Raw genomic sequence first — 12,496 nt, forward strand, 5'->3', positions numbered from 1 at the left:
TCCCCCTGTGATCCCAGCGCGCTCCCGGCGGGCAGTTTGGAGCCAGGCAGCCATTCCTGCGGGCTCTTAGAGCGGGAAGCGATCGCCGCTGGGTCACAGCCCACAGATGTGCCTGGGGAAGAGGCTGCCCCGGCAACACCACCGTGCACGGGCAGTGGGGGCCGCCCTGAGGGGAACCCCACCATGGCACCGCCGGGGCCGCCCCGCAGAGCTGGGCTGTGGCTGCCCACACCTGAGGGGAACCCCGCCATGGCACTGCCGGGGTGCTCCTGCCCCCGGGCCGCCGGCAGCAGGGACAGGACGGGGCTGCCAACACCCCGGCAGTGCTTCCCTGCCTTCAGTGCATCAAGGCGGTGGCACCGCTGGATTGCAAAACATTCCAAACATCTCCCTTGCAACACCAAGGGGAAACCATAGAATAGGAAGGAAAGGAAAGCTGTGCCAAAAGCCAAGGGGGATGAAAGGGAAACCTGAACAAGATACTACTAAGCCTTGGTCTTTGCAATAGTCTCCAATGTGTCAGGTGAAACTTTACAATGAAAATACTAAACGCTACAACATCAAAAGTGCCACTTGCATAATTTTGCAAATACATAAAAATATTTTAAAAAGCAGTCCTATACATTTATTGAAGGGATTTGATAAAGGGATTTGATACGTTGCTGACAGAACCAGTTTCACGTGTGGGATGTCCTTCGTGCTTCCTGGCTGGGGGTGCATCTCCCAGCACTTGGGGCTGCCACACGGCTCCTGTCACGGCAACTTCTAGATTGGCTGCATTCATCTGGGGTCCGACATTGGTGGCGGGACTGGTTTCGCCTTTGGGGTGTCCTCGATGCTTCTGGCCGCTGTTGCACCTCCCAGCCCTTGGTGATCTCACGCGGCTCCTGTCACGATGACTTCTGGACTGGCTCTGTGTATTGGGGGTCTGATATTGCTGCCAGAAGTGCTTTTGCTTGCAGGATGTCCCTGTTTGTGTCTGCCTGGGCCTGCGTCTCCCAGGACTTGGTGCTGGCTCATGGCTCCTGTCATGGGGACTTTGGGACCGGCTCTGTGGATTTGGGGTCTGACACTCCTGGTGGGCGTGGTTTTGCCTTCGGGATGTCCTCGCTGCTGTGTCTCCCTTGGGTTTTGCCTCTCAGAACTCGATGTGACTCGCAGTTACTGTCATGGGGAGTCCAGGACCGGCCATATGGAATGGGGTCCGACGTTGCTGGCACGAGCAGTTTTGTGTCAGGTCAGGCCCAGGACTGCTGGAGCAGGTGCTGTCCTCAGGTTCTGAGGAGCTGCTGTGGGATGAGTCTGATGTCACCTGGTTCTCAGTGCTGGGGCTGCTCATCTCCTGTGAGGGAGATTGCAGAGACTGCTCCGATGTTGCCTGTTGGGTGGTGCTGGGGTTGCTGGTCTCTGGTGCTGGAGAACTGGGAGACATCCCTGATGGCACCTGGTTACCAGTGCTGGGGCTGATGGTCTTGGGTTCATGGGAAGGCTCCAAGCCTGACTGTGTGGACAGGCTGGGGCTGTCAAGCTCAGGCTCTTCCATGGGGGCTGTAAGGGGAAGCAGGAGGGTCAAGGCCACTCAGAGTAAGATAGGCCAGAGCAGTGCCCCCAGCCCTCCTGGAGCAGACAGGCTCTGCCAAACCCACCCAGGGCACCCGCTGCCAGGTCCAGGATCACCAGGGATGTTTGCCTCTTACCTGTGCCCAGACCAGCACAGCCATCCCATTCCCAGCTGCTTATGCTGTCCCTCAGGCCAGAGCAGGGTCTGTGGGTGCCCTCAGCAGCACAGGAGGAGCACCAGAGCAATTCCCAGGGCCTAGGGAAGCAAACAGGTTCATGGAGGTGAGGACAAAGTGTCCAAAGCATGGGAGCTTTGAAGCTGAGCTCTTTTCCTGGGTCCTTCTGCTTCAAGCCCTGCAGGGCCCTGGAGGGCAGCTTTGGCAACTTACCCCTCCTCCTCTGCCTCCTGCCTGCCTCCTGGAAAAAGGCACTCACGGGCATCACAGTGCCTGTGTCTCTCTCCTAGCTCAGTGAATACATTAATGCCCTCCCATGATGGTGGCCTGAGGAGAAAAGGGAAAACTGATGAGCTCTCTCTGCCCTGGCATCGCGCAGCTGCAGGGTGTCCCTGCCTTCCCCCTGTGCCATTTCCAACTCCTGCGGGAAGATGAACCCGGGACTCACGGAAAAGGGCAGGGCCAGGACTGCTGGGGCAGGCCCTGGAACAGCACAGCACTTGCACCCCCTGTGTTGTGAGCCAGGCAGAAGGACACCAACCTGAAGGGGATTCGGATCCCCATGGTGACCATATCCCTGAGAAAAGTGTGCCTGTTTCTGCAGATGGGGCACTGGAGGGATAAAAATCCAGAGCGCAGAGCCTGTCCCTGCAGGAGAAACACAAGCAGCCAGAGTGAACCCCTGGTGCTGCTGAGCCCCTGCTGTGCCCCCCGGGGCGACAGAACCACTCCTACTTGGCTGCAGTCCCTGTGGAACCAGGCGGTCATGCAGGCCGGGCACACCAGGGTGTTGAAGGTCTTTCTGTCCTCCACAGGCTCCAAGCAGATGAGGCATTGGGTGCCCGGCCCTGGAGTCGCCTCCACTGCCTGCTGTGGGCTGTGTGCGGGGCAGAAGGCCCTGGGGGGAAAATGGGTGGGTGAGGTGAGAAGTGCTGGGCCCTTCCCTGGTGGTGGGGAGGAGGGCACAGGAGGTACCTGTACGGTGGCATGAACTGGGTGACACAGGGCAGGTGGAAGCTCAGGTCACAGTCTGTTTGACAGCAGGCGATGGTGGCCCCACTCTGGCCACAGATGAAGCACCTCTGGAAAGAGCAGAGCAGCCCCATCAGCAGCAGCCTCAGGGCCTCCTCCTTGTCCCAGAGCTGGTTGGAAGGGCTGGGCTTTCCTGCTTGCGGTCTGGGCTGAGCTCCAGCAAACCTCGCCTGGCCCAAATCTCCCTGCTCTTGTCAAGCTCTCACCTGCTGTGCCGCCCAGGAGACTATATCTGGGATATCCCTTGGGAGAAAAGCCCTGAGTCCCCCTCAGTGAGCCGGGTGGTGAGGAAGGTGGCTGGTAAAAATCTGCAAGAAAAATGACACTTATCAGGAGAGAGTGGCAGGGACTACCTGTCAAAAAATGGAGTAACTCACCCGGCAGAACTCGTGGGCCCAGAGCCCATTTATCTGAAGGTTTTCTCCGCAGATGTCCGGGTCAGCCTCTGATCGCTGACACAGCAGGCATGCTGGAGGGAGAGAGACAATGGCCCTGGGCATGGCACCTGTGCTGCCCACCCTGACAGCCCCTCTGCCAGGCTGCGGGAGGGGCACTTTGCCCTCACCTGGCTCTATCCATCTGGGGGCCTCGTCCTCTCTGTCCGACACGGGACACGTCAGTGGTGGGTCCCTGTCTCGCCGTCCCACCGGGGAGTGGAGCTCCCAGCACTGGGTGCTCTAACACGGCTCTTGTCACGGTGACTTCTGGATGTGCTGGATGAACTGGGGGTCCAAGGCTGCTGGCGGGAGTGGTGTTGCCTTTGGGAAGTCCTGGCCGCTGTCTCCTTTGGATTTCGCCTCCCAGCACTCGGTGCTGGCGTGCACTTGCTGTCATGGGGACTTCTGCACCGGCCGGATGGATTTGGGGTCTGACGTTGCAGGCGGGAGCGGTTTCGCCTGCGGGATGTCCCTGAGTGTCTCTGCCTGGACCTGCGCCTCCCAGGACTTGGTGCTGGCACATGGCTCCTGTCCTGGGGACTTCCGGACCAAAGGTGTGGAATTTGGGCCCGACGTTGCCGGCGGGAGTGGTTTTGCCGTCGGTCAGGCCCCCGACTGCTGGAGCAGCTGCTGTCCTCAGTTTCTGGGAAGCTTTTCTGGGATGACCCCGATGTTACCTGACTGTCAGGGCTGGAGCTGCTCGTCTCCTGTGAGGGGGATTCCAGAGTCTCCTCTGATGTTGCCTGTTGGGTGGTATGGAGGTTGCTGGTCTCTGGTGCGGAAGATCCAGGAGATGGCAGCTGGGCACTGGGGCTGGGGCTGACGGTCTCCAGTGCTGGAGAACTGGGAGACAGCCCTGGTAGCGCCAGGCTGCCTGTGTTGGGGCTGATGGTCTCACGTTCCCTGGAGCTGTCAGAAGGCTCCAGTCCTGACAGTCAGGCCATGCTGGGGCCAGCAAGCTCTGAGTCATCTCAGGAGGCTGTGAGGGGAAGCAGGAATGTCAAGGCCACCCCAGGCCCAGCCAGGATAGGCCAGAGCAGTGCGGCTCTGCCAAACCCACCCTGGGCACCCACTGCCAGGCCCAGGGGCACCAGGCCCAGGGTTACCAGGTGCTTTGCTTCTTACCTGGCTCCCTCCCTTTGGGGGCCTCCTCCTCACTGTCTGGCATGGGACATGTCAGTGGTGGGTCCCTGTCTCACCGTCTGAGCGGTGAGTGGGGCTCCCAGCACTGGGTGCTCTAACACGGTTTCTGTAATGGCGACTTCTGGATGTGCTGGATGAATTGGGGGTCCGACGCTGCTGGCGGGAGTGGTGTTGTCTTTGGCAAGTCCTGGCTGCTGTTTCCCTTTGGTTTCGCCTCCCAGCACTCGCTGCTGGCATGCAGCTCCTGTCATGGGGACTTCCGGACTGGCCGGATGGATTTGGGGTCTGACGTTGCAGGCGGGAGCGGTTTCGCCTGCGGGATGTCCCTGATGCTTCCTGGCTGGGGGTGCGGCTCCCAGCACTTGGTGCTCTCACACAGTTTCTGTCATGGGGACTTCTGGACCGGCCGGATGGATTTGGGGTCTGATGCTGTTGGCGGGAGCGATTTTGTGTGCAGGATGTCCGCAATGTTTCCTGGATGTGGCTGCTCCTGCCAGCACTCGGTGCTCTCCCATGGCTCCTGTCATGGGGACTTCTGGACCGGCCAGATGGATTTGGGGTCTGACGTTGCAGGCGGGAGCGGTTTCGCCTGCAGGATGTCCCTGATTGTCTCTGCGTGGGCCTGCGCCTCCCAGGACTTGGTGCTGGCACATGGCTCCTGTCCAGGGGACTTCTGGACCGAAGCTGTGGATTTTGGGCCCGATGTTGCCGGCCGGAGTTGTTTTCGGAGTGGGCGCTGGTGCTGGGGCTGACGGTCTCCAGTGCTGAAGAACTGGGAGACAGCCCTGGTAGCGCCAGGCTGCCTGTGTTGGGGCTGATGGTCTCAGGTTCCCTGGAGCTGTCAGAAGGCTCCAGTTCTGACTGTCTGGCCACGCTGAAACCAGCAAGCCCCAAGTCATCTCGAGAGGCTGTGAGGGGAAGAAGGAGGGACAAGATCGTTCCAGACCTGGGTCAAGATAGGCCAGAGCAGTGCGGCTCTGCCACACCCACCCTGGGCACCCACTGCCAGGTCCAGGGGCACCAGGCCCAGGGTCACCAGGTTTGTTTGCCTCTTACCTGTGCCCAGACCAGCACAGCTATCACATTCCCAGCTGGTTATGCTGGCCCTCAGGCCAGAGCAGGCTCTGTGGGTGCCCTCGGCAGCACAGGAGGAGCACAGGAGCAGTTCCCAGGGCCTGGGGAAGCAAACAGGTTCATGGAGGTGAGGACAAAGTGTCCAAAGCATGGGAGCTTTGAAGCTGAGCTCTTCTCCGGGGTCCTTCTGCTTCTAGCCCTGCAGAGCCTCGGGAGGCAGCTTTGGCAACTTACCCCCCCTCTTGTGCCTCCTGCCTGCCTCCTGGAAAAAGGCACTCATTGGCATCACAGTGCCTGTGTCTCTCTCCGAACTCGACGAAAGCATTAATGTCCTCCTCTGATGACTCTCTGATGGGAAAAGGGAAAACTGATGACCTCCCTCTGCCCTGGCATCGCGCAGCTGCAGGGTGTCCCTGCCTTCCCCCTGTGCCATTTCCAACTCCTGCGGGAAGCTGAACCCGGGACTCACGGAACAGGGCAGGGCCAGGACTGCTGGGGCAGGCCCTGGAACAGCACAGCACTTGCACCCCCTGTGTTGTGAGCCAGGCAGAAGGACACCAACCTGAAGGGGATTCGGATCCCCATGATGGCCATATCCCTGCGAAATGTGCCATCAAGACTTCTGCAGATGGGGCACAGGAGGGAATAAAGTCCAACATGCAGAGCCAGTCTCTGCAGGAGAAACACAAACAGCCAGAGTGAGGCCCTGGTGCTGCTGAGCCCCTGTGTGCCCCCCGGGGTGACAGAACCACTCCTACTTGGACGCAGTCCCTGTGGAACCAGGCGGTTTTGCAGGCTGGGCACACCAGGGTGTTGAAGGTCTGTCTGTTCTCCACAGGCTCCAAGCAGATGAGGCATTCGGTGCCCGGCTCCGGAGTCACCCACACTGACTGATCTGGTCTGTGTGCGGGGCAGAAGGCCCTGGGGGGAAAAGGAGTGGGTGAGGTGAGAAGTGCTGGGCCCTTCCCTGGTGGTGGGGAGGAGGGGACAGGAGGTACCTGTATGGTGGCATGAACTCGGTGACACAGCCTCCCTGCTTGGCACAGGGCAGGTGGAATCTCAGGTCACAGTGTCTTTCCCAGCAGGGGATGGTGGCCCCGCTCTGGCCACAGATGAAGCACCTCTGGAAAGAGCAGAGCAGCCCCATCAGCAGCAGCCTCAGGGCCTCCTCCTTGTCCCAGAGCTGGTTGGAAGGGCTGGGCTTTCTTGCTTGGGGTCTGGGCTGAGCTCCAGCAAACCTCGCCTGGCCCAAATCTCCCTGCTCTTGTCAGGCTCTCACCTGCTGAGCCGCCCGGGAGACTATATCTGGGATCTCTCTTTCGTCAATATCCCAGTCTTCGAGTCGCAGAACGGGGCGGTCAGGAGAGTTGCTGACAAAAAACTGCAGGAAAAGGACACTCACTGATGAGGAGAGAGTGGCAGGGACTGCCTGTCAAAAAGTGGAGGGAGCCCGCAGTGCAACTCACCAGGCAGAGCTTGTGGACACAGAGCCCAAATAGGAAAATTTTTTCTCCGCAGATGTCCGGGTCAGCCTCTGATTGCTGACACAGCAGGCATGCTGGAGGAGAGAGAGACAATGGCCCCAGGTATGGCACCTGTGCTGCCCACCCTGACAGCCCCTCTGCCAGGCTGCGGGAGGGGCACTTTGCTCTCACCTGGCTCCCTGTCTTCGGGGGCTTCCTGCCTGTCTTCGGGGGCTTGCTCGTGTCTGTCTGCCATGGTGATAGCAGGGCGTCTTTCCTCGGAACACCAAGGTCTCTTCCAAGGTGCTCCTCCACTGGTTCCGAGGTAGGAAACAGTGACACTGAGCCCGAGCCCAGAGTCCGGTTTTGTGCCCTTGGCCCCACGGGTCACAGTGGCCACTGTGACATCAGCACCCTGCACCTGAAATACGGGCATGGATGGCCTCAGCCCCCCCCCCCCAGTGTAAGGCGGCCCCTTGGCAACCGAGGTTCCGAGGCGGGTCCCGAGCCCTCAGTAACCACAGAGCCGGGGCTGCTGCTGCAGCAAGCACAGGGTCAAATGCCAGGCCCTGGGGCAGCCACCAAGGACTGTTGGATGAAAAGTGCTGTTCAGGCAGTGCCACTCCAGGGCTCCAGCCCTGGCCAAGGCAAATCTCTGCTCCTGCCCCTGGCACAGGGAACACTGCCAGCACATCAGGGATGCTGATTCCCCAGCAGAGGTGCCTGAGGGCTGCAGGAAAGCCAACATCACTCCAGTCTTCAAAAAGGGCAGCAAGATGGACCCAGGAAATGACAGGTCAAATACAGTCACCTCCACCCCCAGAAAGGGGACAGAACAGCTCATGCTGCATGTCATCTCTAAGCCGGTGGAATAAAAGGAAGGGAAAATCATGCCTGACAGTCTCCTAGCCTTCTGTGCTGGAGTGACTAGCTGGGTAAGTGAGAGGAGAGCAGTGTCTGTTGTCTGCCATGACTTCAGCAAGGCTTTTGACCCTGCCTCCCAGAACACCCTCACAGGCAGCTCAGGAAGTGTGGCTTAGATGAGTGGACACTGAGGGGGTTGAGACCTGGCTGAATGGCAGAGCTCAGAGGGTTGTGAGCGTGGCACTCAGTGCTGGGGCCAGCCTCGTTCGACCGGTTGCCCAGTGACCTGGCAGAAGGGACGGAGAGCACCCTCAGCACGTTTGCTGATGATATGGGACTGGGAGGAGTGGCTGAGGCACCACAAGGCTCTGCTGCCGTCCAGTGAGTCCTGGGCAGGCTCAAGCGTTGGGCGCAGAGGCACCTAATCATGCTGCACAAAGGCAACCATTGGATCCTGCTCCTGGGTCCCATGCTCCAGAACTGGTGCACTCAGCTGCTTTCCTGCTCCCTCAGGGGTCCATGGCAGCACAGACAGGCAGTTACAGCAAACTCCCTGGTGACCTAAGAACTTCTTGCACTTCTGGAAACAGAATCCATTTTCAAACACGCAACTGGAGAGGCCAATGGTACTCTATTTGAACAATAATATAAAGAATAATTTGCTTACTATCTAACAAGATTACAACTTAGAAATTAAGAAACTTCAGGTGGAAGTGTGGAAAAGGAAAAGAAACAACTTTTTATTAACAAAATCTAAATAAACAACAAATGGTGCAATCAAAAACTTTCAGAACAAACACAAAGTCCCAATTCCCCAGGTGTGCTGGGAGAAACCTGTGGCAATCCAGGGAGGGGGGAGAGAAGGCAGGACTGTCCTGGCAGTTCAACAGCTGCTCACAGCCAGCAAAGAAGTCCCTTTTTCCCCACAGGCAGTCTTGAAAGCAGAATGCCTCGCTCTGAGATGGGTCGGTCTCTCTCTCTCAGTCGTTCTCCACAAGGTGTCCCGTGGGGAGAAAAACTTCCCCTCAGGAAAAGGGAAAGAGGTGGCCAAAAACCAGGTCCCGGACCAAACCCAAAAGGACTCCCCCAGCTCTCCCTGCGGCCACAAACTGCCCCGGGAGATCTCCCTCTCTCCCCGCTCCTGCATGTGCGGCCCCGCTGTGCCCCCACCCCGTCCCCAACAACAGGGGCAAGTGCCGGATTCTGCCCTGGGATGGGGCAACCCCGCACGGACGGACAGACTGGGAAGGAGAGGCTGGAAAGCAGCGCTGGGAAAGGGCCCTGGGGGTGCTGGTGGGTGGCCAGTTGGCCCTGAGTCAGCAGTGCCCTGGCAGCCAGGAGGGCCAAGCCTGTCCTGGGGCCATCAGGCCCAGCATGACCGGCCGGGTCAGGGAGGGGACTGTCCCGCTCTGCTCTGCCCTGGGGCGGCCTCACCTGCACCACTGGGGCAGTCTGGGGGGGCACAATGGAAGGGAGAGATTGAGCCATTAGAGAGTGTCCAAAGGAGGGCAGCGAGGATGGGGAAGGGCCCTGGGGGGAAGGCGTGTGAGGACACTGAGGGCACTTGGTGTGTTCAGCTGGAGAAGAGGAGACTGAGGGGAGACCTCACTGCAGGTCCAACTTCCTGGGCAGGGGTAGAGGAGGGGCAGGCCCTGAGCTCTGCTCTGTGTGGACCAGGGATAGGTCTGAGGGAATGGCCTGGAGTTGTGTCAGGGGAGGTTTAGGTTGGATCTTAGAAAAGGATTCTTCCCCCAGAGGGTGGTTGGGCACTGAACAGGCTCCCCAGGGCAGCGGGCACAGCACCAAGGCTGGCAGAGCTCAAGAAGTGTTTGCATGATCCTCTCAGGCTCATGGTGTGACCCTTGGGGATGGGCCTGTGCAGGGGAAGAAATTTAACTGTACTCCCCCCGAAACCAGCAAACCCTTTAGGGGCTCTCACAGAAACATCCCACAGTCCATTTGCCACCTGGAAACAGTGACTCTGAGTTCCTGCTTCCCCAGCCCCAGGGATGGTCTCCTTGTCTGCTCATTCCTCCACACTCTCTTCTCAGAGATGGCATCTTAACCAGACAAGCCCCTGGGAATAATTTACTTCTAAGTCTTCAATTCTTTTGTGGTTAATTAGACAGATCTCAGAAGTGCATTCAAAGTGAATATCTTATATTAATAAAACCATTAAAAAAGATGGGTTTTTTGTGTCCTGTTTACTTTTTTCCTGTTTTAACATTGATATCAGCAATCCCCAGTCGATATTGATCCCAAGCACCTCCTAATTCAGTCTGAATACATCAGAAAATCAGGACCCTTTTATGTCTGACAATCCATCAGACTTTATCCCTATCCCCACCCCACCATTCCCTCATCAAACCCCTGGCACTCAAAGCAGCCTTGGGCAAATCTGAGCTCCCTCCACTCAAGGCTGGACCTGCAGGTTTCAGCTCCTTGGCACCAACTCCCACCTGCTTGGCTTGGAGAAAGAGCTGCCTGAGACACAGAGGGATGTTCATTTATTGCCAGCAAACAAAACCAGAGGAAGGCACAGCTCAATAAAACCCAGAAGTCCTTCCCCTGCTGTATATTAGGTCCACATTGCCTCCAATGAAGTCCTCTTTGCACAGTAGATAGTCTTAGACCAATGGCAAACACCTTCTGTGTCAAGCACAGAGCCCAAGGTCCCCCCAACACTCCCTGCCCCGCATTCTGTCCATATTTGCCCTTTGCACAGAGGGAGTCACACACTGAAGTCACAAGATCCCTCAGTCCACAGAGGGAGGAAAAGAGACAGTGAAAGAATTTCTGTGTTGTGCAGAGCTAAATCTGCACTCATCCCAATATTCTGGGCTTACAGGACCTTTATCAAACACATTCTGCAGCATCTCTTCACTGGGCAAACATCTGTGGGGATGGCCAGGCCCAAGGAGTGGTGGGCAATGGAGTTCCAGCCAGGGGTGTTCCCAGGGCTCAGCACTGGGCTCAGGGCACTTCAATCTCTTTCTCAATGATCTGCACAAGGGCATCGAGTGCAGCCTCAGGCAGTTCCCAGGGCGCACCAAGCTGGGGGGAGTGTTGATGTGCTGGAGGGCAGGAAGGCTCTGCACAGGGATCTGGACAGGCTGGATCCATGGGCCCAGGCCACTTGGAGGAGGTTCAACAAGGCCAAGTGCCGGGTCCTGCCCTGGGGTCACAACCACCCCAAAGCCCTGACCATGCCCTGCAACTGCTCCCCACAGCCTGTCCTGTGTCCTTAATCCCTCCTTTCCAAGGACTCTGTGGGACAAGGGAGCTCTGTGCTCTGGGTACGGAGGGAGTTCCGAGTGCCACTGGAGTGGGAACCACAACTCCTCAGGTTTGTGTTCTTTGGGAGGTCTGGAACTGGTGAGACTTAGAGACACAGAAAGTTTCTCTTCATTGCCCACAAACAAAATTTAAACACGATACAATTTATAAACATCCCAGCTCTTTCCTCAGTTTTCCTCAGCCGCAGTGACCTGGAGGATGCCCGTCCTTGATGTGCTGGTCCCACAGCCCAGGGTGCTCCTGGCCTCCCCTGGTGCCAGGGCACACGGCTGCCTCCTGCCCAGCTCCCTGCCCACCCACAGCTTCTGACAGGGCTGCTCCCAGCCAGGCAGCTCCAGCTGTGCCATGGTCAGGCTGAGTCCCCTGCAGGGGCAGACACTGCCATTTGTCCCTCGGGGATTTCAGCAGGTTCCTGCCCAGACGTGTTCTCCTCCTCCCTGAAGCCCTTCCCCGAGCACAGAGGCCCGAGAGACCTTTCCAGGAAAGACTCAGGCAGAGAAGCCAGGGAGTCCCTGAGCACCACATCAGTGTCTGCTGGAATTCAACCCCCCTCCCCATTGCACAGCAGCCCTGCCTTTCCCTGCTGCAGCCTTGGTGTCCAACACAGCCCTTGAGGCTCTTTGGGCTCTGGACTTTTCCTGCAGCCCCCAACTGCAGGGGAGCTTTGCCTTTCCCACAGTCCCCCTGCACAGCCCAGGCCATGCCCAGCAATCCCTTGTCTGTCCCTGCCTTGCTGTCCCCCCCTGGCAGCGGCTCCGTGGCCCCTTTGTGCCCCGCTGCCTCCCAGCTGGTCCCACAGCCCCCTGGGCAGGCCCAGCCCAGCACAGGAGCACTCAGGGTGGGGAAGGGCCCCTCTGTCGGGATGCCCAGGGCAGTCCTTGGCCTTGGGCACCCGGGGCCTTCCTGTTCAGCCCCTCTCCAAGCTCCTGGACAGGCCGTGTCCCCTGTGGGGCCTCACAGCCAGCCCTGCTCCAGGCTCTGCCGGGCTCTGGGCCAGCAGAGAGGCCAGGCAGGGCTGGCCATGGCCCTGGCACAGGCCCTGAGCCCAGCAGGAGGATGGAGGGGGGCACAGCAAAACTCACCCCTAACCCTGGGCTGAGCAGCCACTGCTGGGAATGGCTGGGGAGAGAGGCTGGGGGGGACAACTGTCCTGGGCCACCTTCCTGCTCTGTTCCTGCCACCAAGGGCACAGAGCAGCCTCCTCTCGCTGGCACTTGCATGTTTTCCATCCCTTCCACAGGCCCTGGCTCTGCACCACAACCCCCCTGGGCTGAGTCCTCCCCCTGCACGCTCACACAGTGTCACAGACACACCCAGGGCTTTCTCTCCCAGCTCCTTTCCAGCCCAGCCCAGCTCCCTCCAAGCTCTCCCACCTGCCCTGAGCTCTCTCCACCCCCAAGGGCCTCTCCCCAGCACAGCCCAGGTGGCTCTGGCCCCACAGCCTTGCCCA

At 58.9% G+C, this 12,496-nt stretch overlaps 2 protein-coding genes and 1 long non-coding RNA gene across 3 annotated transcripts in view; 1 reads left to right on the plus strand and 2 right to left on the minus strand.

Annotated features, from left to right (window-relative positions):
- LOC135404871 (hydrocephalus-inducing protein homolog) overlaps window positions 1-12,496 on the plus strand; it is a 271,661-nt gene that overhangs the window by 132,853 nt on the left and 126,312 nt on the right. The gene's annotated exons all lie outside the window — the stretch shown is intronic.
- On the minus strand, window positions 1,229-4,599 carry LOC135406316 (PHD finger protein 7-like). Its single transcript, XM_064640729.1, has 9 exons — window positions 4,405-4,599; window positions 3,146-3,220; window positions 2,712-2,818; window positions 2,472-2,634; window positions 2,185-2,384; window positions 1,950-2,063; window positions 1,698-1,816; window positions 1,453-1,548; window positions 1,229-1,342 (listed from the first exon to the last, which is right to left on the minus strand). Exons 1-9 carry the CDS (start codon window positions 4,597-4,599, stop codon window positions 1,320-1,322), a joined length of 1,092 nt encoding a protein of 363 aa, XP_064496799.1. The 3' UTR covers window positions 1,229-1,319.
- Window positions 6,155-7,068, minus strand: LOC135406214 (uncharacterized). Its single transcript, XR_010426231.1, has 3 exons — window positions 6,702-7,068; window positions 6,421-6,545; window positions 6,155-6,343 (listed from the first exon to the last, which is right to left on the minus strand). It is a non-coding gene; the product is annotated as an uncharacterized LOC135406214 (long non-coding RNA).

Source organism: Pseudopipra pipra, chromosome W (genome assembly GCF_036250125.1).
Source record: "Pseudopipra pipra isolate bDixPip1 chromosome W, bDixPip1.hap1, whole genome shotgun sequence".
In the NCBI taxonomy this organism is placed as follows: Eukaryota; Metazoa; Chordata; class Aves; order Passeriformes; family Pipridae; genus Pseudopipra; species Pseudopipra pipra.